The sequence below is a fragment of the Desmodus rotundus genome, chromosome 12 (assembly GCF_022682495.2).
Source record: "Desmodus rotundus isolate HL8 chromosome 12, HLdesRot8A.1, whole genome shotgun sequence".
NCBI lineage: Eukaryota > Metazoa > Chordata > Mammalia > Chiroptera > Phyllostomidae > Desmodus > Desmodus rotundus.
Window position 1 is genome coordinate 73,828,862 of NC_071398.1, and position 25,408 is coordinate 73,854,269.

The window sequence follows — 25,408 nt, forward strand, 5'->3', positions numbered from 1 at the left end:
ACCGAGGGTTCTCTGTGGGGTCAGGTGGTCCTGGTGCAGCCTCCCTGTGGACTGAATGGCAGTGCCCCCCTTCCTTGTTCCTCTCCGATCCACCTCTGGAGCTGAGGGCAGCAAAACCACTGAAGGCAGCTCATCTCCGGTCTCCTGGGGCCTTGATGTCATAGTGTCGCAGTGGTGAACAGTACAGGCACAGGCCCCCAGGTGTTGTCCTGGACCCGAAGGCCCCTGGCCACCACCTGCATGAGGGAGTTAACCTGCAGGCACCATCCTGCTGTCACCTTTGAAAAAGCATCCTCTCTCATTTCTCCAGGGGAAGAGGGCAACCCAGGGCAGGACCCTCCCCCACAAAGCCTTGGAGTCCCACCATCACTCTCAGACTCCAGCACCCAGGCCTCTTTTCAGACCTGATGAAGCGCTGCCGGCAAAGCACTGCCTGGGCAGGGAGTCCCCTCTGCTGGGCTCTGACCTTCGGCATCCGCAGAAGAGCCACAGAGGGCAGAGAAAGAGTTCCTGACCCAGCCTTCCTGGTAATTACCAGGGCACTGTTCCTGGTCTTGCAACGCTCCCCACCCCCACCCCTACTCCTGCCTCTCCTGGAACGGGGTGGGGCTCCAGGGCACCAACCACAGGTCCCCATAAAAGGTTTTTCCCATCCTAAAAGCATGCAGGGTGCATGGCTCTGTCTCAGCACCTAGAGTTGAGACAGGATAGTGAGAAGCTAGGAAAATTCCTTGGCGAATGGAATAGGGAAACTGAAACAGACAGCTGTACCCCATGGCCAAGCAGTTTACCGCCAGGTGCAGATGGTCACCAAGGCAGAAGACCTTGCAGGGGGCAAAACTGGGAAAAATGAGGACCTGACCCCCAGGGTAACCTTTCCTTTCTTGGCCTTTCTTCCCTGGAAATAACATGTAGGCCTCAGTTGTATTCAGCTCCAGGCCCAGAAACAGCAAAACCAGGTGGTCAAATCCAGAACCAGCTGCAATGACTAAAGACCCTAGCCCGGCATTCACCAATCAGTGGAGACCATGGCCCTAAAAAGGCGCATCTGGAGAATGCAGATGAATATTCTGCTGAAACCCTCCCCTGAGATGTCCCCCAAGATTCCCGCCTGCAGGAGAGAAAAACCTGAAGACAGAGGACCCAGCAAGGGTTCCTGGGAAGCAACCCAAATCATTCCTTTCCCTTTTTCTTCCACTTCTTTCTTCACAGGCATCTGTCCCCTAAACTCTAAGGCGATGTGCGGCTGGTGCTTGGCCAGCCTGGGCAGGCTGGTCCCCTGAACCTGTCCCCAAGGCCCCCTTTTCTCTGACTTCCCAGTGAGCTAAGGCAGCCCAGCCTAGGCTCTCCTGCTGCTGCTGCTTTGCTGAGCCCTTCCTTGTTTCACTTTCCCTAGCTTCGCTGCTCACTGGGACTGGTGTGAAATCTTTCCTACATGAAGTCAAGAACCCACACAGTACACCTGGCCCTAGGCAGACGGGCTCAGAACCAGGTCCGTCTAGTAAACTTCCTGGAGTGGAAAGTGGGCAGTGCTGGCCTCAGGCTCCTGAGGCCACAGAGGACCTGGGAACAGGGAAGTGAGAGAAACTCGGGAATGACAGGGGATGAGAGTGAGCCTACCTGGGAGAGTTCTGACCAGGCTCCACATCTGGTTTGGAATACAGGGCTGATAGTGGAGACAAGGGGTGGGGGTAGACGGACAGGGAGTAAGCAACTCCATGTGACCATCAGAGGGCAGGCGCTGCAGGCAGCCACGCTGCTTTTCCCGAGGACCGCCTGCATCCTCTCAAGGGGCCAAGGAAGCTGGGCTCCACTGTGGAGACATGGGGTAGGGAGGGCCGAGGAGAGAAGGCCGAAAGCGCTGGGAGGCTGGGCTGGGGAAAACCTGCAACGGGTTAGCAGCCAGGATGACCCCTAGTTCTAACGTCTGGGACTCCTCTTAAATTGTTGGGGAGTCTTCATGGCCCTGGAATCAACTGCACCTACCTTCTCTCACCTCTCCAACTTAGTAACCTCTTTTCCAGTAATGCCCTCTGCCCCCATCTGGTCTCTGCTGGAATACTTCTTGTGTTGGAAAGTTCACTACCACTTTGAACATTTTTGTCTAAAGTTGTTTTTGTCAGGCCAAAAAATGACCCTCGAGTAGCATCAAGAAGCCAGTTCTACCTCATAACCTGCAGACCGTATTTGCCCACCTTTGAAGAAAGCAGTCTTACCCTTTATGCCCTACCTTAGTCTCCTCTTTTCTGGGCTAACCGTCCCGACCCTTTCAACCATGCCTCTAATACATGTCCCCTCCAGTCCTCTTCTGTGCAGGGTGCCTGTCTTTGGGTCCCTTCAGTGTCACAATGGCCTTTTCTGTTCAGGGGCCAGGACTGTGGGGTGTGCTGACTGGCTGATCACCTCCCTTTTTGTGAACACATGCCTCTGTTACTCCAGCCCAGACCTTCCCGAGAACTGCCATTCCGCTTTGCCGCCCTGGTATCCCGCCAACAGGATAAATAACAGGATAAATTTTTTAACCACGGGAGTTAAGTCTTTTTATTGACCCATTAGTATGTATCTTGAGTTTAAATCTCTTACCTAGCCATTTCAGGTCTAATAGACTGTTATTTCCCCTACTGCAATATAGTTCTTTGAAATCCTCACTCAAAGCACAAGGTCACAGCCCTGGCCAGGTGGCTCAGTTGGTTGGAGCGTCATCCTGTGCACCAAAAGGCCGTGGGTTCGATTCCCAGTTGGGGTGTGTGTAGGAGGCAACTGATTGATGCTTTTCTCTCACATTGCTGTTTCTCTCTCTCTCATCAATAAACATATCCTCGATTAAAAAAAAAAGCACAAGGTCACAGATACAGCCCTGAAACACACCAGAGACCCTGTTCATTTAATCAGCACCCCAGGAGCTTACACACGAGTTTAGGGTGTCCATGTGAGCACTTTTCTGGGGTGAGGGAGGGTCCATGGTTTTCATTAGATTCTCAAAGGACTCCTCCAAAAGAAGGTAAGAACCATGGATAAGGCTTAACCTTGTTTTGGGAGGAAGACAGCGAGGTCCGAGGGGAGTTCGGACACCCCCACTCCCAACATGCATGCACAAGGCCACGCGGCTAGATCTGGGAAGAACCCAAACCTCCGGACTCACGATGGCACTTTCAGCACTGCCTTCTTTCTCAGGGCCTGTGCGGACAGCTGGTGTTGAGGGCTGGCTCTGGCTCGCCTCCTTGAGGCAAGAGCAGTATCTCAGTCATTCACAGTGTGCGCTCTGGGGCCAGGGGTGGGGAGAGGAGTTTGGGAGTTGGGTCTGAGCCTTCCTTGCTTCAGGTGTTCCTTCTGGGTCACAGGCCTGAAGCTCCCTCAGGCTGCCAGCAGGGGGCAGTGATGTCTGGGCTGGTGGCACCTGTAGGACTCCTTGACTTGAGCCTGCCCCCACCCGCCCACACAAGGGCCAAACTCTGAAATGGTCGGTCTTTATTATACCAACAGAAAACAAAAAACTTCCCAAGAGTAAACAGGAGAAATGTGCTGGTTAAGTTACTCATCATTATTAACAAAATAAAGCACTATCTATGTTTACAGTCATAAAAAAGAAACAGCCTGGAGAGAAGTTGGGCTTTGGGGAGAAGATGGAACGTAGGCACAGACTCCACATCCGTCCCTGTGGGACTTGGGTTCCCTTCCCACTCTGACCCACCTGAATCTTTGGAGTCATGCCAATGGGGTTTCATTTTCCTAAGGAAGAAAAACTTGGGAAATCGGTCAGGAACAGAGGCATGTCCCCCAGTGTAGCAGAAGGGGCAGGCAGGTGAGGGCACAGCTGTGTGAGAGGTGGGTGGGAGGGGATGGAGAATGGGCCTTCTCTCCATTTTCGGTGAGCCCCCACCACACCCCCCACTCCCTGCTCTAAGGGGGGAATGGAGACCAGCTGCCATGGGAGCCTGCTCTCCAGGGCTTCTGGCACCAACAGGAAGGGGACACTGCCAATGCTCCCACTCCTGGCACCCAGATTGGGACCGGGATCTAGGGCACCAGGCAGAGCTCTGTGGAGGCTGAGCACATTCCCATGCTGCTCAGAGCTAAAAATGGCTCTGTGGGAACCCACCAGCAAGAGTCAGGGAGGGGGTGAAGAGGTGGGCAGGGGAGGTCAGGGTGGCCCTGGGGCCTTCAGAGACCCAGAGTGGCCAGCAGGCAGAGTCAGACGCCAGGGAAGGGAGAGACACAAACAGGGCCCTGCAAAGAGATAAGGACACACAGAACCTGAGACACCCAGACTGACAAAGAGGTAGCAATATGGGGACAGAGAACACAGAAAGCAGCCCCCAGAGAAGCAGGAGTGGGATCAAGAGACACACCCACAGGAACTCTGCGGCAGTGCCTGGCACATAGTGGGCACTCAATAAATACGCAACCAATGAAGAGGAGAAAACACACGTACGTGCGTGCACACACACACGGCAGCCAGAGGCACAACAGGCTTAACGGAAGATAAAAACAAAGGGACAGCCAGACCTTTTTGCACAAAGTGCAAAGTGATCCTGGTGATGCAGGAGCAATGTGTGGATGTAGAGGGGGCGTGGGGGTGCTGGTCCCGTGGTGGCTGGTCCAGCCAGAACAAGGGTGGAAACAAAGTGTGTGCTCCAGGGAGACAGGTGTGGAGCTGCCATACACCCGGGGAGGGTAGACCTGCAGTAGGGGAGGGTCATACAGTATCCCCCCGCTATGAGCCCCAAGGACCGAGGAGCTCAGCCAACTCAGCTGTCACCGCGCCATGCAGGCCCTGCCCACTTACGCCAACAGCTCTTCAGGTGTGCCTGCAGGTGTGGTGGGGAGGGGGCCTCTATCTACAAGTACACAGCTGTGCCATCTCCTGGCACACCAGAGTCCAAGTACCAACAGTCCCAGTGGGCTGGCTGTGCCCCTCGGCTCGGGGCCAGGTCTTCTCCAGGGGATCAGTCCGTGAGCACCACCAGCTCCCCATCGCTCTTCTCCTCGCCCTCTGAGTCCTCGTCCTCGCTGTACCGGTACATCTCACCGTCAGCCACCGAGTGCCTGTCCTCCGTGGACTCGGCCTCCTCCCTGAGGCTGCAGGTATTCACGATGACAGGCATGTTGGGGTCCAGGCTTCGGGGCACATAGTGCTCCACCATGGTCTGTGCCACCCGAGGGTACAGGGCATCTGGGGAGCTCATCTGCACCTGGCCCGCCTGCGGGCTTCGGGGTAGACAAGAGGCGGGTTACAGAAGCAACTTCACTTCCACCCCCACCCAATTCCTGCCCAGGCCTCCTTAGGCCAAGCTCTCTCACCTCACCCCCCTTTGGCTCCGAGACACACACTCTGCACCCCTGGGCTGCTTTCTGACAGCCACGTTCCTTGTCAGCTACAGCCCTGCACACATGTCTTCAAAGACATTCCTGCAGGACTGTGAGTGAATCCCACTTTTGCAAATTGTATATTTAAATGCTTTTGTCAAGTCAGGAATCTTCTGTATAATGAACACCTTGGTTTTTGGGGGGACCCCTGAATTTTTACTGAGTCTGTCAGAAAAGGAATCCACGGGCACATTTCTCCAGGTACACAGCAGCCCCCCACACTCACTCTATCACAAACTTGTATCCTGAGACACTAGGTACCCACCACACAGTCGCCCCTGCAGTTCCACATGGAGGCCCAGCCACACAGAGATAATGCTCACACACACACCTATACTCACACACAGCCAATAGACCCGCACAGCACTCCTGCAGTCACACACACAAGTGAGCCACACATTAACACCCAGCCACTCACAACAGCTGCACACACACGCACAATCTCAGCAGCCTGGGGAGGGCCTGCTCACGGGGTCATGTAGCTCTGGCGGGCATCCTGGCGTCGGGTCCTCATCAGGGCCTTGTACTCGCCTACCCGTAGCCGCTTGCCCTCCACGATGCAAGTGCGCTTGGGCCGTGGCTTGTACTTATAGTCGGGGTACTTCTCCAGGTGCTGCCGGCTCAGCCTTGCCTGTTCCTCGTAGTAGGGCTGCTTCTCCTGGTTGGTCATGGACTTCCAACGGGAGCCTGGCCCAGCCCCCCGGGGCAGGCAGTCAGTGCTAGCCTGGCTAGGTTGGCTCTGCCAACCTCCCCAGCCCCCTGCAGGCCCTGGAGGAGCCGAGAAGGTTTTGGTTCCCAGATACATGTGTAAGCACTCATCAAGAACCTGGCCCAATGTGGGTGCTCCTTGGATGTTGAGCAAATGATACAATGAAGTTGGCGTGTACATAGGCATCCAACTGTCAGCTTAAGATACGGCACCCAGAAACTTCTGGGAGGCCTTTCTTCTGCATTATTTGCTTAAACAAAAGAGCAGCTACCGAAGCCCACTGATAGAAAAGGCTTCCTGCTCAGGACAAAATATCTGCTACCTGTGCCCATGAGAGACATGCACAGACAGCGGAGGAGTCTCGGTCTTGAAAACAACTGCCCTCTTCTAGCCCCACCTGCCCCACCCTACATCCCACCCTCCAATCAGGGCACCTCATTGAAAAACCTTTCTACTGACAGCCCAAGAACAGGAGTATCTCCTATTTCCTGCTAGTCAGTAGAACAGGTCAGTCAGGCAGAGATGGGGGAGGGGCTCTCTCTCACAGGTATGCATGTGCACACACACTCCTTAAGTTCGGGTGCAGGTGCTGGCAGAAGAGCCAGACAATGGTACAAGACCCTGGGACTCAGCTGCCCCACATCCCGCCTGACTCCCACACCCCGTCAGATTCCACCAGAACGCAACACGGTGGGCACTATCAAGCAAGCCCCAAATAGGTCCAGCTGGCTCCTCAACCGCGTCCTGCTGACAACGGTTCCTGGAGCTCCAGAGCTCCCGCAGACCTTACCCAATGGCCCTTACCGAGGATCTTGCTGATGCTGGAGTTGTGCATGTCCGGGAAGGCTTGGAGGATCTTCCTCCGCTCGTCTTTGGCCCACACCATGAAGGCATTCATGGGTCTCTTGATGTGGCTGCTGTTCCGGGACTCAGGGAAGTGGCGGGAGCCTGGGGGACAGGGGTGGAGTCAGCAGGGCAGCTGGTGTAGCTAGCATAAGGACTGTCCTCCAGGGCCAGCAGACAGAAACACCCCACACTGACCACTAGGGAGTGCTGGAGGGCTCCCACAGCACCCAGGGATGGCCAGCAGCAAGATGTCAATAGACACCTGGCCAAGGGACCAGGGACCCAGAGACGGACAGATACGGACAGGGACTCCACAGACAAAGGGAGAGAAGGGACAGGAAACAGACATGATGTGCCCACCCTGGCCCTGGTGGGAAGTAGAGGTGGGCCCTCCTGCCCATCAGCCCAGTGCCCTGCGCCTCACCGTCCACATCACAGCCCAGCATGGCTTCCTCCAGTGGGTGCACACAGCTCTCCTCCAACCGCTCCTTGACTGGGGATGTGTCCAGGCTGACGAGGTCCTGGGACTGACGGGGCAACCTATACATCAGCCTCTCTGTGTCACCCCACTTCCTTCCCTATCCCCGTCCCCTTGGTGGCCTCAAACTGTGTCTTTCACCCCTGCCATCTGTTCCCTGTACCTGCTCTCAGGTACAGGGAAGTGGGGCCCATACCTTACGGAAGGGTGTGTTGGGGGAGCTTTCCAAGGCCCCGCTGTGGCTGTGCAGCAGCTGTCGAGCATCCTGGATGGCCTTGGTGACAGCGTCCCCTTCACCAAGGAAGCCTATGAGGGGAGGAGAAGGGACACGGAAGGGAGCTGAGGGCTCACCCCAGTTCATGCCATGTCCCTCCGGTGCTCCCTCCGGTCCCTTCCCAGGGCCGTCGCACTGCGCATTCCCGAGGGAGCACCATTTACACTGCCCGTTGTGCCAGCAGACTAGAAATAAGGGTAATATGCCCTGAGACTGTGCGAGCCAGCGGCCTGAATCACCAGAGGCTAGGGTGCCCAGATGGATATGGTGGGGGAGAGATGGGGGCCTTCTGAGACATCAAATGCTGAAACTACAAGGGGCTGACTAGAGCAAGTCTAACCTACTGAGGGGAAGGATCATTCCCAAGGTCATATCATGCCCTCTTGACTCCCCTAGAGAGAGCTAAGGGAAAGGTGAAGCAGGTACAAAGCTTACCCAAAGGCAGGCTGGGGGGGCTGGACTGCAGGTCCCGAGTGGGAGCCCCGTGGCTGGGGGGGCGGGGTCCACAGCTGCTCATCTTCAGGCTTGGGGAGCTGGAGGTGTTGGGCAGCTCGGGAACCTTGGGCTTGGCTGTGAGGTTCAGGGGCTGGGAGGGCTCCTAGGGCAGACCCAGAGGCAGAGGGTGAGAGACACCAACCTAGACCCCCAGAGAGGAAGAGAGGGGAGAAGCATACCCAGAAAAGACGAAGTGGCAGCCAGCCAGCCCAGCTAGGGAGTGGGTGGCACAGTACCTGCAGGGGATGGTGGGAGGCCATGGCCCCAGGCCTCTTCACGGCTGGGGCAGGGGGGCTGTGCAGCAGCTGCAGCGGATACTCCACTGTGGAAAGACGGCAATGAGAAAAGGCCTGGATGAGCACAGAACAGCAGATACCCTGCTTGATGAGCCCCAGCGGCACAAAGTGGACAGAGGCCTGGAGCTGGCCCAGCCTGCTTCCAGCCACGGCTCACCCTGGCCCGAGTGCTGCCAAGGACCTCTGAGCCCTCCCCACCACTGCCCTGCTTGCCAGCAGGCATCATCACCCTGTCCTGCCCTTCACAACCCACTGAGCCTGGAGTTCCAAACCCAGGTGAAATGAGAACAGAAATGCCATCTATTCACTACCAATACTTGTACCTACTATGTGCAGGGTACAAAAGCAACTACCTTCTGTGTACCCTGTCTCCTGTGCATTCTCTTGCAATAATCCTCACTGTGTGGTATACAATAGGTGCTCAATACATGACTCCATTTTACAGATAAAGAAACGGAGACCTAGAGGAGCTAGAGTTGCCCACAAGTTAATCAGTGGGAGTGCTGATGTTTGAACCTAGGTCCTCTACACCCCACACGTTGTCCTCTCCCCTCTGCATGGCGCTCTCTTCTTCCTCATCTATCTCAGTTTCCTCAACCGGGCCCAGAGTCAAGGAGTGGACAGTTCAGATAGAGACAGCTATGTATACAGATCACTAACCACGGAGCCCGTGTGATATGGGCTCAGGGGATGGAGCGCATACGAGACAACTTCGTTCCGGATGAGGGACTGGCACGGGCTTCTTGTGGGGAGCTGAGACGTGAGCTTATGCCCGCAGGCAGGGCATGCGCAGTGGTGGGGTGTGAGAGCAAGATGTGGGAAAGGAGACTGGCACAGGACAGGCAAGGTGGGCTTAGAGGCATGTGAAGGCTGAGCTCTGGAGTCTGGACTCCACGCTATAGGCAATGGAGCGCCGTCCAAAGCCTGTGAGCTGGGACATAGGGAGGGGCATCTGGCAGCCTGCAGGCCCCCTACTTACTAGAATTCTGGATCAAACGAAGCAAGTGGCAGCCTGGCCAGTCCAGGTCTTCCACAGCTTATTTCCTGCCTCCCTGGTCCAGAAGGTATGCGCCCCTCCCTGACCAGGCCCCTGCTCTCCTCACCCCTTTGCCTCTGCTCCACGTTCACCTGGAATTGCAACGCTTTTGTGCCGTTGCCCTATCCTCCCCCTTTCCACTGGAATCTTCCCTCAAGGTGAACAGAGTCAGTGGGGCCAACCAATGACTTTGCCCATGGCCTTCAGGCTTGATGGTGGAACTGTAGGAACTCACCACCCTGCTAGATTTCCCCTGCCTTCTTTCTCCCGTGGAACAGGGAGGGCGGGCCAGAGGAGTTGACTTAAAAGCTACTCCCCCTCCTGGGGCCATCACAGTTTCTGCCCTGTCCCTATGACCATTCAAAGAATCAATGACCGCAGCCTAGTAATTCTACCTCTGCCTCCGTCCCACTCTCACTACCTTCACTCAGGCTGTCACCTCCTATTGCTAGAGTCACCTCCACAGCCCCCTACCCAGTTCTGCCTCCCATTGGCCCACTCTCCATTCCCCATCACCCACAGCCACGTCACAGCACATCCTCTACTCAAGGGCTCGAGCACGCCCACATTCCACAAAATAAACCCCAACATCCATGTTTGGTCCCCACTACCCTGTCGCGCACTCTCCTCGACAGCGACTGTCTCAGGTCCCAGGGCCTCTGCCTGCACTGCCTTTTGGTGCCCTCTGCCCTCAGCTCCCAGCTCCACCCTCACCAGTGTAGTCTCCTGGGACCCAGTCAAGCGCCACCTCCTCAGCAGACCTTCCCACATTCCCCAGTTGTTGGCAGGCTTCTTTCTCCCTCCCCAGACTGTAAATTCCTGAGCTCGAAGTTCACATTTTACCACCCCCCTGGCCATCCACAACCACACAGCCAGCGTCTGACATGTGGTCGGTGCTCATTTGTGGCCACTGAGTTTCAGTGACAGGGCCAATGGCAAGAGTTGTCACAATCGGGGCATGAACAGAAGTACGAATTTGGGAGACATAGAGATCTCAGTTAATGTTCAAAATGTTAATATTCTGGCACAGTAAATGTACCAGAACCGGGGAGGCTAGACCCAGACTGGCTAAATATGGAAAGCGCTTCATGGTTTCCAATGCACTATTTCTCATTCTCCCAGTGACACCCAGACACGAGGGATCATTCTCCCACTGGACAGACCCCAGAACAAGGCCCGGGAGGGCTGCCCTGCACACCTATGGATGAGAGTGGCTCCAGGCCTCCTTTCCCTAATCACCTCAGGACCCCCATCGCATATTCACCTGGTTTGCAAGGGATTGGCTGAATGGGCAAAGCCAGCTGGGAGTCGGGGGTGACAGGTAGAGGTTGGTGGCTTGGGGGGAAGGCCGGGATCATGACATAAGGCATGTTGACCTGCTGAGAGCAAAGAAACCCTGTGTGAGTCCCCAGACACCCAAACGGCTACCACCTGTGGCCAGCCCTGGACAGAGGGTGGACCCAGGGATGAGAGGCACAGAGCTCGGGGCAGGGACAGTCTTCCAAAGGATCTGTCTGACCCCATACCACCTCCAGCGGCCCCTGTCTGCCTGCCCTCAGGTCCCAGCTGGGGAGGAAGGCATTCTGGGCCCCAATCCCTTGAAACAGGGGAAGAAGACGGGGAGGGGAACGGAGCAGGAAAGACACACCCACCTCGGGGTTTTGCCTGAGTGATTCTGCCTGTCCCTCCCTGTCCTCAGCACCACTCCAGGCAGGGATCAACCCCTGAGCCTGAGCCGCCAGCTCTCCTATCACCCAGCCCTCCCCCCCTTATCACCTGGATCTGCTGCTGAAGGAGGTTGATTTTGTGCTGCTGCTGAATTAGCTGTTGCTGCTGCTTAGCAATCTGGCAGAGGGAAGAGTAGGCAAAGGTGGCATGGGCTTAGACCCCTAGGCCCCACCTCCCAGAGTCTTCTGGGCCCCAACCACACACCCTGCCTTCCAAGAGTGCAAACACGGAGGAGAACTGAGTGGGGCGAGAAGCTTAATAGCCAACCTTCAGAATTTATCCTCCTTTTGCTGGGAGCTCAACCTTCCCTCAGGGGCCAGGGATGGAACTTGGGCAGGACCCTTCAGCATCCCTCCAGCCCCTAACCCCCATAAGGGTTATGAACAGCCAGAAGTGGGAATCCTTCAGGCGGGCCCACAGCCCCTCCCTTAAGGGCCCCCTCCCCACCTCCCGGGCCTCAGCTTGTACTGGTTGGGCTGCCCCGAAGGTGCTCCCTCTAGGCCCTGAGAGACCATGCCCCCAAAAGACAGCCAGGCACCAAGCTGGGCCTACCTGTTCCTGCTGCTGGCGGGCCAGCTCCATCTGCTGCTGCTGCTTCTCGAAGAGCATGGCCGCCATGTTCTTCTGCTCTGAGTGGGCTGTCAGAAGCTGATCCCGCAAGGTGGACAGCTGATGGATCATGACCAGAAGCTGGAGCTCCTTCTCTGCCAGGCTCTCTTGGGTCCCTGCTCCAGAGTGAAACAGCCACCACCGAGGAGAATTTTTGTTTGGTCATCTATTTAGCTGTCCATCATCTGCTATTTATGGATCAACTGCTATGATGCAGGGCCATTAGGGGCTGAGCCACAGAGGTGACTGACATTTCAGCCTTGCCCTGGAGGGGCCCTTCATCTTGCTGTTTGACAACTAGCTGTCCTAGATATGCTCCCACCAGCCACTAAAAATGCTGGCGGTGGGGTGTCCCAGCCCGCCCGCCCCTTGGACATCCTCAGGTGCACCGGGTCAGGGTGCATAACCATCCCACAGGAGCGGCCCAGCAGGACATGCTCAGATTTTGGAGCAAGAGAGATTGGGGTCAAATCCCCCTTTCAACCCATCCTGCCTATGAGCTCTTGGGCAAGTTACCAACTTCTCTGCACTTGAGGTTTTTTATTCTACAAATAAGCACACTAATCATCACTTCAAGGGGTTGCTGTAAGGGTTAAAGGAGCAATGAATGTGAAACTCTTAGTCCAGGATCTGGCACATGGTTCTCAACCAACCACCTTAGTGCTTCCTTTCCCTCCAATTTAGCTAATATCAGATGCAGAAAATGCCAGGCCATAGATGATTTGCCTCGGAATTACTCAGGGAGCCTTTGGAAAATAGATGTCCAGGCCCCCCCCCAACCTCTGGGGTTCTCATTCAGTAGATGGCGGTGGAGCCTTGGCACCTGCATTGTTTTAAAGTGCCCTCTGTGATGGAGACACCCACTTCCCTGAGCAAATCACATGAACCTTGACGGACGGCCTTGCAAACTTGGAATCAGCACTGACTCTACCCTCTCAACTATCAGGCAAGGTCAAGGGAACTAGTAGCAAAACCAGACTCAAGCAGAACAAGTTTAACTACACAGAAATGAATGAACTGATTTTATGACTTTTCTGTTTGAGATTACTGATTTTTTTAAAGCTGTTGTTTTCCAGATAAGAGGAAATTTGTTTCTCTTAAACTACCTATGATTTAGCAATTGGTAAATTATACCTTTGTAAGCAATACTGAAACATTTATATATTTCTCCCTACCTGACCCCTAGAACTTGGAAACTCTTAATAAGTATTATTACTTTAGGGCTACATGGTATTCGCGTAAGTTCAGTAAGAATCCCTTCCCTTTACAACAGTACACATCTGGAAACTGGTTTTATTATCAGGCTTTCATGGAAATGTCGTATTTGCGTGAGATGCATAGGCTCAGATGTGAACAGGCAGCTTTAAGAACTTAAGATTGACATAACGTATGGAAGCCAATAAAAACCTTTGGAAATACTGGCCTGGCACCTTGCTTACAGGGTTCCCAGCAGCATTACCATGTGAGTAAAAATGTCACTTCTTGGCAAGTGTAGAAACCCCGGAAGAGCGGAACTCACCCAAACCTACAGGTACTAACTACACAGGCAGCGTCTGATGGCAAGTCCTTGCCTTAGTTTCTCAGGCCTTGAGAGGCCTTATAAAATTCAACCTGAAGATTCTTTGTGAAAAATTCCAGCAGCACCCTGGCTGGTGTCGCTCAGTGCATGGAGTGCTGGCCTGCAAACCGAAAGGTTGCCAGTTCGATTCCCGGGCAAGGCACATGCTTGGGTTGTAGGCCGGGTCCCCCAGTTGGGGGGCACACAAGAGGCAACCAATTGATGTAACTCACACGTCGATGTTTCTCTCCCTCTCTTCCCCTCTCTCTAAAAATAAATGGAATCTTTAAAAAAAATTTTTAAATTCCAGCAAAGCAGACTTAAAAGAGCCTATGAGGTTAATTACTATTCTTGCTGGACTTACACAAATAATCAGGCCAAGTTTATTGAAACTAGACTTATTTTGCTCGTCTTAATTTGGTTATCTTTGGTAAAAATGGGGGTGATTGTAGAGAGAAAATCTGTTTCAGTAGAAACTGTAATATTAGATTTTAGTGCTGTTTATTTGTCTTTTGAGGTTTTAAAGTTTTCTACCTATAAACTGGACTGGATCCTGAGTTTTTCCAGTTTCCTTAAATATTTGGCTGTAACTCCCCAAACTGATATTTTCACGTTTCCACCCTCTGACTTGGAACCACGGAGAACTGGAATCGCTCTTTTCCCAAGGCCACAGAGGCCAAAGTGGGACCACCTGGTGTAGGCTTCACAGAAATCACAACAGCTGTCTGTGGACAGGCGTGGTGCCTGCTGCAGAGACGTCACCAACGACACTCACACTGCAGACCGGGAGAACCTATGGGACTGCGACCGCCTGCCTTCAGCACTCAGAAACCGAGATCATATATAGTCTGCTTCAATCATTAACCTTTGTTTTGTTTCCACAGATGCCTCTTATTAAATACTTGATTGTCTGCACCATGGGCTTAACGTTGGGAGCCCACTGGCACCTCTGCCTCCTGAAATGAGATACAAATTTAACTGAACTCTTCTCAAGATCAGACTGGTTTGATGATACACAGCACGGAGGTCTATCAGCCCACCTTCCGGACTGTGAAAGCTGCAGGGAACTTTCTGAGGAGGGAACTGTAGAGGTTCAGAACAAGCCACCCCAAGATGTACCTCAGTGGTATGCAGATTATTCTGAGCTAAAGGCAATTCTGACTTCAGGCTCAAAAGAAACTTTTCTCCCTCTTTAACTACCTAGAAGAACTTGAATTAGGGGCTTTGCCCATAATAAGAGACTATCAGAAGTAATCCCTTTTGACCCGCCTATACTGGGCAAAATTTTACTCATTAAACATCTGCTCTTCTAAGCATTCTGCAATGACACTCTGCAGCCCCCAAGGTGCACTGCCTCGTCCCTAGCTCAGTGTCTTGCGTACCCATGTTCCCTTTCTGTCTCTGAACTCTGGGCTTCCCACACATCCTGCATGTATTAAACCTGGTTCCTTTCTCCGGCAAATGAATAAAGTGCCCTCTGTGAGTGGGATCAATCACACTGGAAAATGACCCCTTTAATCAACCCACTAAGAAGCCCTTTAATTTACTTATTAGCGAGATCCTGCTGGCCTAAGAATTTATTTTAAAAAATTTAAGGGAATATTCTGGTCGTTTTATAGTTACTTCTGGGAAGTGGCAATGATATGCCCAAGGTCACAAGGGTCCCCAGTAAAGAGCCCACACCCATATCCATGGGATCTGAGTCCCACCGGGCCTCCCCTATGTGGGAAGGAGCCAGACCTAATGCTTGGTCCCCGGCTGAGGGGTGTGCTGACCCCACGGCCAGGCAGGGGTCAGTGTGGCACAGATGTTACCAAGAGCCCCAGGAATTGCCCTGCCGGCCCAGACTGCATGGCCAGGCTGGGAGAAGGCACAGGGGTTCAGACATCCCTCCCCTGCCCACCCCCATGGCCTTCACCTTTGACATCTTTTGTTTCCACTGAGCTCCTTCCCAGAAATCTCTCCTTCCAGTCACTGGACAGCAACTTCTCAATGGCCGGCACGACTAGAAGACACCAAAGGATAAGGACCCAATGTCCTAACATACCTCTCCCCCAGCCCCGCGCCCCCCACCCCAGACCCCTGCCTCTCACTAGGACAGACATCTTACCTTCTTTTAAATTTCGGCTGAAATCCAGCTTCTCTTGGCTTCCAGAAGCAGCCTCAGAGCCTCCTGGTCTTTTGGGCTCCGGGGACCCATTGCTCTCCGGTGAGCTGCAATTCTATAGGGCACACTGAATGTCACTGTCACTTCTGGGGGAGGATGCAGGCTGCAGAAGGGGCTGAGATTTATACTGTAGGGCCCTCCCTCCTCACCTTCCTTTGCTCTGACTTTGCCCGATATACTAAAAAGAAAAAAAGGTCGAAAGACAAGAGACCTGGCGTAGTGACTCTCAAGGTGCTTGATCCCACATGAGTCCCTGAACTTCCCTGCACCTGACTCACCTCCGCTGAAAATGGACTCTCACCATCCCTGTCACAGGGAGTTAATGCATGTCGATGAGGTTTGCCACTGCAGAGTCAGGGGCCCAAAGCCAGCCGTTAATTATGAGACCCTTGCATATACCTACCATCCCAGCTGGGCCACTTACTCCAAGGGCCTCCTCTTCTTCAGACATTGACCCCTCTGCTCTTCTCACCGATTCCTCTCCATTCTTTAAGTCCAGCTTGAAGCCCTACTCCTCCAGGAAGTCTTCCTTGATAACCACCCAACCTCTAACTCCCTCCCAGACACTCCTCCAGGCTGGACCCCTGCTCAGGACCCCGAACCTCTTCTCTTTTCTCCTCATTTGGCTTTTAATTATATGTTCCCTTTTTACATGTCTTACATGGAATGATAGAATTTTTAAGAGCTGCAAGAATCCTTACTGCTCATGTATTTTTCAGCTTCTTCGTTTTAAGGAAGAGGGACCGTATAGTCCTAAACAGCAATTCACCTCGGCTTCGGTCATCAGACCGACTTTCTGAACTCAGGCGAAAAAGCTGTTAGATTATCTCTAAGCCAAACTGTAAGCGTGTATGTCCTGTCTTTCCAACCAGTCCTTGGGATAAGGATTGGTCACACAGGTGAGTGTTAATGTCAGTTGAGTGTAGGAGTGAGTCCATGTCCACTTGGACAGGTGGCCCGAATGAACTTGGCAGCCCCTCCCTACTCACCTAAGTCTTGCCCCAGAGATGACCATTCCTGCCTGCCCCTCTGCCCAGCTAGGGGTGGGTGCCTGCCTGGCTTAGAGAAGAGGCCAGGGGTGGTGCATGGATGTGGTGGGGACACTGGCAAGCTGGGAACACTGACCCAGGAGCCCCTGGGAAAGTATTGGGCACCTGGGCTAGAGCTTGGGGGTCAGCACCATCCTGGGTGGTTCGGGCTGGGTCTCCGGGCTGGGGTTCAGCTGTGGCAGCTGAGCCCTGGGGGGCCTCGTGGCAGGGCTCCTTCTTCCCCTCTGACTTGACAGCACAGTTCACCATGGTGCCACCGCCATCCAGGGCCAGCTGGGCTGAGCCGGGGCTCCTCATGGACATCCTGCAGGAGGAGGGGCAGAGTGAGTGAGGTGAGTCCTGGGATGCAGGGCAGCAACTCTGCCCTCTGTCCCCAGCCCCGAAAAGGCACACTCACAAGGTGGGAGCTCCCACTGGGGATATACAGTGGAAAATTAGAGCCCCGGCTGGTGTGGCTCAGTGGATTGACTGCCAGCCTATGAACCAGGGGGTTGCCGGTTCGATTCCCATTCAGGGGAAATGCCTGGGTTGTGGGCCACGTCCCCAGTAGGGGGCATGCGAGAGGCAACCACACATTGATATTTCTCCCTCTCTTTCTCCCTCCTTCCCCTCTCTCTAATAATAAATAAATAAAATCTTAAAAACCAAAACAAACAAAAAACCCAGAAACTAAGATTAAATTTGTGAATTGGAAAATTTAAAAAGAAAATTAGAAAAGATTCTTCTTCCCCTCACCCTTTTTTTAGGTAGGAAGCTTTAAGAAAAGATTGGGGCCAAACTTGGTGCTCTCTGCCTGTTGCAATGTTGGCACTAGTGGGCTGCTGGGTCCACCCAAGGAAGCCAGAGATTGTTAAGTGGCTATTTCTCAGCCCAGTAAAGCCACGGTCACACACGTCTGTGTGTCTGTGGATGCTTGTGTAGACATCCTTAGCAGTGCTGGAGCCGTGACAGGCAAAGTCATGGGTCCCTCACAAACCAGAACCTCCGTAGGTGGGGCCAGGAACGTGTTGTAACAGGTGATTCTGATCCATATTGGTTTGAGAAGCATTGTTAAATAAAATTTTTTAACAGATTTTTTTATATGGGCATTCATTTTTTTAGGAGGGACGTATAAGGCAAAAAATCAGATGTAGTAAGACAGCCCTTAAGTTAAATTGCAGGCGCACTACATTTGTAAGTCTCATCAACTTTGCGCAACTATGTTTCTTGTAATGTATAATGAATTTCACAATATGCCACATACAACACACTAAATACGAGAAAAATGCATTCCACCTGAATATGATGTGCTCAATTTCTTGCCATCCTACAGATGGGCCCAGACTCTCCGGCAACTTTCAAAGGGCAGGGCTGCCTGGGGGCTGGTATGGAACCCCGGACAGGCCACTGCAGGATGAGGAGGGGCAAAGCTGCCCTGGGAAAGTTGGGCCAGGGCTTTGGGGTCCACCTCCAGGTGCCCTCCCGCCACCCTGGGACCTGGAGAGCATCCAGGAAGTGGGTGGCTCAGCCCATCCGGGCGCAGGGAGGGGCACAAAGCCAGGCCTAGGCAGGCGGGCCGGGTGGGGGAAGGGGGAGTTGAGGAGGGGTATTATCCTGAAGCTGAGGGCAGCAATTACATAACAAACAAACCTCGGCTCAAGCTGTGAATTAATCAAACCGCTGAAAATAAAACCTTCCTCTCAGGAACTTCAGACAAAAGAAATGAAAACAACCAGGCTGGCTGGGAAATAAAAGGCAGCGGCGCTGAAAGGGGGACAAAAGGAAACCAGACAATAGGGTGTTGGACAAAGGCAATAAAGCCAAAGGAAGTGTGACAGGCGAACAATGCAGGCCTGTGGGCTTCTGATCCCACCCGGCTCCGCGCCACCTCGGCCCACGCCCACCATTCCGCTGGCCTCGGCTCGGGCAGGCCACCGGGTCCCTCCCTTGCTCCGGATTCGGGTCCTAAGGGCATTTCTCTTCCATTCTGGACCAACTTCACGACCTTCCAGCCCCCACCTCAAAGCCTCTCTTCCCACAGCAGCCCAGGACGCCGCAGCGGCAGCGCGCTGGGTCAGACCAGCAGGTCTAAGGCCTCCGGACCTCGGTAGAACCGAGCTGCTGTCTCCCCAGTGCCAGACGCTGACCTTCCGGCCATCCCCCTACGGAAGGTGCAGGCAGAGGTGGTGATGCTCTGTCCTAATTAACTGCTGGACAGCAATGCCCAGTACAGCCACTCGGCCGCACGTGGCTACTGAGAACCTGTAATGGGCCAGACCCAATGGAAATGGGCTCAGTGTGAAATACACTAGGTTTTCAAGGAATAGAATGTAAAATAGCTTGTAAATAATTGGCTATTGGCTGCATGTTGAATTTATAATATTTTATAAAGGTTGGGCTAAATTCGTTCACTTGTTCCTTTTTACCCTTCTCAGGGCAGCTACTAGAAACTCAATGCCGTGTGTGGCTCGTGCTCGCTTCTGCGGGCCAGGGCTGCACTAGACATGTCCTTCCTTTCTCTACAGACCCTTCTGCCCACACCTCAGCCCCCACGTCCCCCGGTGGGGCACTGTGCATCACCCTTGTATTGGGGAGCTAGTCTCCTGGAGCTCCCAAAGGCTCGTCCTGGCCTCTGGCCCAGCGCCTGGTAACAAAGAAAATGGCTTCTGGTGACCAGCCAAGCTGGTTGGGAGGTGTCAGTCTGTTCACCAGGGCGGGGTGCCCACCGAATAATCCTGCCAGCCTGCTGCCCAGTCAAGGGCCTTTTACTCCCACAGTCTTGGATCAGCGTCCGGCACGGGCACTGGCTCTCGGCTGGCCCTCTCGGCCCCCACGTGCTGATGGAGGAGCAACAGTGCAGGCCCGATGGGCTCCTCCTGGTCTCACCTTTTGCGAAGAGGGTCCTTGGGCATCTCTTCCCGCCTCCCCGCCACCCCCGCCCCCACCCCTGCACAGGCCTGCTCAAGAAGAGCCTTCTTCCTGCCCTTGCTGAGTCTGAGGCCCACAGAGATGGAAGTCTCTCAGAGAAGTCTGGGTGCCAGCCTCAGGACCCCAACTATCCCAGCCTTTTCTGAGTGCAGAGCACACATCACGCTTGATAATAAAGAACAATGAAGAGGAGGGTGCGGAGTTGCTCTGCCACTGCAGCCGAGTGTCCCTGTGCACAGGTGGCCTCACCTCTGCAGCCGTTGTCTGTAAAGACAGGGTACAGGGGCAGGGGGTGGGGAGAAGTCAGTGGAATACAGCGGAACTCACAGGCTGTGGGTTCAACAACCTGGGTTGTGTGACCTTGGGCAAGTTAATTAACCACTCTGAACCTCGGTCTCCTCAACCATACACTGGGTAAAATAACCCATACTGCACGGGTGTGCATGAAGATGAAATAATACGGGGTAAGCTCCCTCCAGTTGTCGCGTAGCCCAGGACGCTCCTAGGGTCAGGTGGCTGAGAGTAAAGCCTCCAGGGTCAGCTAGACCTGCGTACATTTGAAACCCAATTCTGCCCAATTGCCTGCTGTGCAACTCTGAGCAAGCGTCTCAACTTTTCTGAACCCCCGTTTCCTGCTCACTAAAATGAAAATTTAAAAACCCAGAATGAAGACATGAGCCTTCCCCTGACACTCCAGACCCTGTAAGATACGCTGGTTTGTACATTCTCACGGCACCCTGAGTTGGCTTTCAAAGTGTTTGTAGTTGGTAATGATGCCTTCACATGCTTATTTTGGACTCACCCAGCAGCCTGAGATCCCACCCAACCCCCCTCAGGGCACTGTGGAAAATACCTGGTTTTGCCCATCATTGGTGGCCCCCGGATCTAGCACAGTGCCTGGAGCAGAGTGGATGCTCAATAAATACTCACACAACGATCAAGAAGTGTAACAGCTCAGCGGCATGACACACAGCGGACCTGGGTGCACCGGAAGTGACAGCTACCGTTATCCCCAGGACTGGGCAGGTGCTGCTCCCACCCCCCACACTTTTATCCTCGGTTGCCTTTTCCTTGCCTCTAAGATCTTCCTATGAGTGACCTAAATCCTCCAGCGGCAAAGCAAGTCCATTTCCTTTTGTTTTTACCTTGGGATAGGTAAACACATTTTCCATACCTTTCGGATTTAAAAACTCTGTTGGAACCCTCCCTGGAGTTACTTTTTCTCCAGAGACTAAAAATAACCCTCAAATTCCTTTACCACTTCCTCACCAAGCATGCTCCACGCTTCGACTATCCACATGGTTTCACAGGAGGTTTTAGGCTCAGCAGCCCTTCCCAGGTCCTGGTCAGAGGCCACAAGACCACAAGACACTCTAGTGAGGCCCAGAGAGGTGAGTCCACATGGCATTTTAGGGAAGTACGGCTTCAGAACTACAGAGTCAGAGGCCCCTAACCAACTGGACGTGAAGAGCATCCTTGCTCTATCCTTCCTTCCCTTCTTGGGAACCCACCCCCACATGCCCTCTGCTGCTTTCCTTCTCCTCAGCCTTATCTCACCCGAGCATCATCTCACCCGAGCACCTGTCCCAGGTGAAAGCCCTTAAGGCGAGAGGGCTCCAGCCATCCTCCCCCTTGGTGTCTCTGAGCTGGTGCTGGAGAGGCCCTGGGGCCCCCAATCCAGTCCTAGGACTAGGCACGGAGGCGCCTTCCTCCATGGAGGGCCGGTGGCCCGAGGCACGGCAGGTGCTCTCGCATCTCCTCCCCCCCCACAGCCACCCCGCTCGTGGCCCACCCACCCACAGTGCCCCCTTTTCTACCCAAAGCAAATCACCAGCCACTTCCTCTCCCAATCAGCCAACGAGCAGCCCAGTTGGACTGGAATCAAAGGAGTTTTCACTCAGCCCTTCCTCCCTCCACAACGAAGCCACCCCACCCCCACCCCCACTATCTAGATGCAGATAAGGACAAGAGATAGATTCCAGTCATCGGAGCCTGACGTGTGACTCAGACCCAGGCTACAGGAAGACAGCCTGGACAGACAGGCAGGCCCTCCGGGGGAGCCAACGACCGTGCCTCCCCACCGGGCACACTCCAAGGCCCTCTGCTGCAGGCTCCCAGTCCCAAGCTGGCCCTGAGTGGGTGGTGGCAAGGGCATTGCCAGGGAGGGGGCCACACCGCAGGGGTGGGGCAGGGCCTGAGTCCCAGGGGAATGGCACTTCCTTTCAAAGCCCCAGAGAGTTGAGAGCCTCAGGCAGCCCTAAACAATAGCCCAAGGCGTGGGTGCCCAGAACGGTGCCCCGGTGCCACATCCTGCCATTCTTCTCCCAGGCCGCACCCTGCCACCCTTCCTGGCTACGCCCGATCCTATCTCTGATGTTTACTCTGAGCTGGGGGCTGGGCTGGCTGTAGACTTGGGACAACGCTTTCCTGAGAGGCCCCCTTACCTTCCCCAGCCTGTGTGTGCCCAGGGCGTGTGCCCATCTGGTCTAGCCCGGCTCAGGAGGGGCCACAGCCAACACTCCCAGTCCGTCGGCTGTTCTGGGCTGGCTAGGGCAGTAGAGCGGCCAACACCAGCCAATGGAGGTTCCTCGAATTCCCAAGCTCCTGTCCTTTCGCCTGTTGTTCCCCCGACCCTCCCACCCACCTCCCAGCACAGAAGTCCAGTTTCAGAAAGGGCTTCTTCACAGGCTGCCAGGGTCAGTCGAGGGAGGTAGGACCGGAGGGAGCTGTGACGTTCCCATCCACAGCCCCATCTGGTAGGGCCTCTGAGGCACCTGAGTCTTCTCCCAGCCCAGAGAGAGAGAGAAGGGACAGAGGGGACTTCCAACAGACTTGGAAGTGCTATTGAGGTTCCCAGGGGAATGACTGCCTACCCTACCAGCCCGGGTCAAATTGAGAAGAGGTAAACAGGGTCTCCAGGAGTTCCTTCTGGGGGGGGGGGCCCTTCTGCCTTCAGTACCTGATGCTATCTCCAGCCCCTCCCACGTCCCATCAGCAGCCCACCCACAGTGCTAGGAGGCAGCTCCAGGTCCCGTCCTTGTCTCCCTGTGGCCAGGTGCAAGCAAGCCTACATCCTGGGCAGTGGAGTGTGTCTGGTCTTCTGCACAAATAATAGTGCCCAGCTTGGGGCTGGCACACAGCAGAAATGGTGTAGCTGGGGCTGACTGGCCTTGTTGAAGGCCTCCCTTTTGGGATAGCCTTGAACACTGACCAAAGGAAAGCAGGCTCCCCCCACCCCCGCCAAAAACATGCTATGGCAGAGCGCTCAGGCTCACTGCCAAGTGAAGGGCTTGCCACTCATCTCCCCACCCCACCCCAGAGCAGCAGAGGTGGCGGCTGAACCCAGGCCTCACTGATGCCCCGGCCTCATTCTGCCTGTACCCCAGAAAACAGGATCCAGTCCAGCAAAGAGAGATCCACCACTGTCTTCACCAGTTTACAGGATTCTAGTTGTTTTACTTAAGTCATGGCCAAGGAAGAATCAGTCCAAAAATACAAAGGCCACTGTGGGAACTTACAGGAAAGACTCACCTTGGTTTCTTCATGTATAAATGGAGATTCCCATACCTACTTTGTGATTAAAGAATCTAGTACAGAATATATGTTTGGGGAAGAAAGAGAGAGAGATAGAAACCTAAAACTGCAAAGGACGTCTCTTCCTCCCACCCAGAGCTCCCTGGGAGCAGGCCGGCATGTTGTGGGCTCTCCAGGAGGCAGGCAGGAGGGCGCGACCCTCCGGCATCACTGGGAGCCATTCTGGCTCCGTCAGAGCCTGCCCGTTTGAACAAAGGGAAGTGTCCATTTCTCCAACTCTAAAACAAAACAAATAGTAGCTATCTTGAAAAAGTATTAGGAGGGTTAAATGTAATGTTTTCCAAAAGCAAAACCAAAAGTCTGCTCCCTGAGCCCTCCCCACCACACTTTGGGGAAGGCGCCCCCGCCCCTGCGTGGGCATGTCACCCTCTCCCTTCTCCATCTGCACCCTGTAGGTCTCCCTCTCTCTAGCACTACCTCTCAACCCCTGTAGGCTGTCCGAACGCTCTGTCACTCTTCCCAGTTATCCGGCAGTCTCCCCAGCAGGCGCCCACGCTGAGTCAGGGGCCCAGGCCCCACGTGGAGCAGATAGGCTGACAGGACCAGAATTTGCCAAGGGACCCCATGTACTTAGTGCCACTGTTTACCTGGCCAAGCCAACGTGCCGGCTGATGACACAAAAGCCCTGTGGACAAAACCTGTGGAACTCGAGCCCCCTCAGCTCCCGCCCCTCCTCCAGAGCCCACGGGTGAAAAGGCCCTGTTATCCCCTGTGGTTCCCCCTGTGGAGACCAGAGGGATGACTACAGAGAGGACACATGGGAACCAGGCTGGATAAAGTCCCACGGTGACACAGAGGCCCTGGAGACATGCGTAGTTGGCTCCAACCCCAGCACCCTCTCACTAGCAGCCCAACTCACTCTCTAAGCCTCCCACTTTCTGTATCTACAAACGGAACTTATTTACAACCCAATAACGTGGTTGTAAGGAAGAAACTATACCACACAGGCCAAGGCCAGAGCCTGGCACACAGCAGTGTGGAATACCTCAATGGACATTCTCATCATAATCAAGACCGGAGGGTGAAGGCTGGAGAAGTGAGAAGTCCCCCAATTCCACACTGCTCTAAGTAGAAGTCCAATGAATCCTTGAGACTTAACCTCTTCATACCACTGATTCTTAGAATCCGTACAGTACAGAAAAGGCTTAGCACAGTGCCTGGCACAGAGCAGACTGGCACTTAGCATCGCTTATGGCTGAATGAATGAATGAATGTGCTTCCAAGGAACCTCTGCCAGCCACAGCACTCAGCCCCCAGCCAGTGTTATGTTTTGAAGACCTTTCTTAAAGGCATTTCAAGTATCGGTCTCCACATATCCGTGAGCCCACATCCTCCTCTCAAGTAGGCACACCTCCACGCTGCATCCTGGGGTACCTGGGGGCTCACAAAGATATCTGATTCCTCCCCTAGTTCCTCTCCTTCCGCCTCAGCCACTCACTGCAGGGGCAGGGGAAATGGGCCAGCAACCAAGGCCGGTGAGTGGTACAAGACAGAAAGAGGAGTCGGTGAATGCCGGTCTCCAAGAATGCCACCTGGTATTGTGGACAGGAGCACAGCCTGTACCAGAAGGTCAGTGTGCCAATAATCAGCACATCCACTTCAGCCTCATCTCCTCCTCCCTGGGGTGTACCACCCCAAGGCTCTGCAAAAGGTACACGTCCAGAGAAAGCCTGGGCTCTCCCAGAGGGGGTTGAGCAGCAAGCTCCACAGCTGGAGCAGACGATGGAGGAGCATGGTGACCAGCAACCGTGCAGTCATGGTGGCAGAGGCCCGGGCCGGAACTGGGCACAACGACCTCACCTCTGGGCATCCCACACAGGTCTGCTGCTTCCGCCTCCGCCTCGCCTCCCACCACAGGGGCTCTGGGTGGGCCTAACCACCAGCATCTCTCCCCCCACAAGCTCGCTCATCGGAAACCCCAGTGCAGCAGCTCGGGCTCGGGCAGCGTTCTTTCTTCCAGCGAACAAAGTGTTCCGTTCTTTTTCTCCGCAAAGGCCCCGTTTCCTCTCCCATTATCTGCCCCATCGACAGCCAAGCCTGCTGCAAAATCAAGATTTCTTCTTTCTTTTTATTTTCATGGTCCCTTTATTTATGGGTTATCTTTTTTCTTAGCTTTGACTCCTTTTCAAAAGGGCAGGGAAGCAAGGGGAGGAGAGCAGTATCATATTCTCTGATTTCATCTAAAATTCTCATCACACAACCCCCAAAGCACCCAGCCTGCACCCCAGTCTGCCTGGGACCCCAACCTTCCAGCAGCAACACCCTTTGCAAACTGACGCAGGGCCACCCCAAGAA

General features: G+C 54.3%; 1 protein-coding gene across 3 annotated transcripts in view; it reads right to left on the reverse strand.

Annotated features, from left to right (window-relative positions):
* Positions 1–3,451: 3,451 nt before the first annotated feature.
* The window catches only part of SOX13 (SRY-box transcription factor 13), a 45,265-nt gene continuing 23,308 nt past the window's right edge, over positions 3,452–25,408 (reverse strand). The window contains exons 2-14 of one of the 3 annotated variants that reach the window (XM_024574972.4): positions 16,718–16,916; positions 15,507–15,618; positions 15,315–15,401; positions 11,782–11,954; positions 11,278–11,346; positions 10,766–10,877; positions 8,406–8,491; positions 8,110–8,272; positions 7,597–7,706; positions 7,347–7,449; positions 6,881–7,024; positions 5,838–6,054; positions 3,452–5,208 (exon numbers count right to left, since the gene is read on the reverse strand). In XM_024574972.4, the coding sequence (XP_024430740.2) occupies positions 4,947–5,208; positions 5,838–6,054; positions 6,881–7,024; positions 7,347–7,449; positions 7,597–7,706; positions 8,110–8,272; positions 8,406–8,491; positions 10,766–10,877; positions 11,278–11,346; positions 11,782–11,954; positions 15,315–15,401; positions 15,507–15,618; positions 16,718–16,915 (1,836 nt within the window). In that variant the 5' untranslated portion in view covers position 16,916 and the 3' untranslated portion in view covers positions 3,452–4,946. Of the gene's footprint in view, positions 5,209–5,837; positions 6,055–6,880; positions 7,025–7,346; positions 7,450–7,596; positions 7,707–8,109; positions 8,273–8,405; positions 8,492–10,765; positions 10,881–11,277; positions 11,347–11,781; positions 11,955–15,314; positions 15,402–15,506; positions 15,619–16,717; positions 16,917–25,408 lie in introns of all 3 variants that reach the window. The other 2 variants (XM_024574969.4, XM_045182328.3) reach the window with 2 other exon arrangements.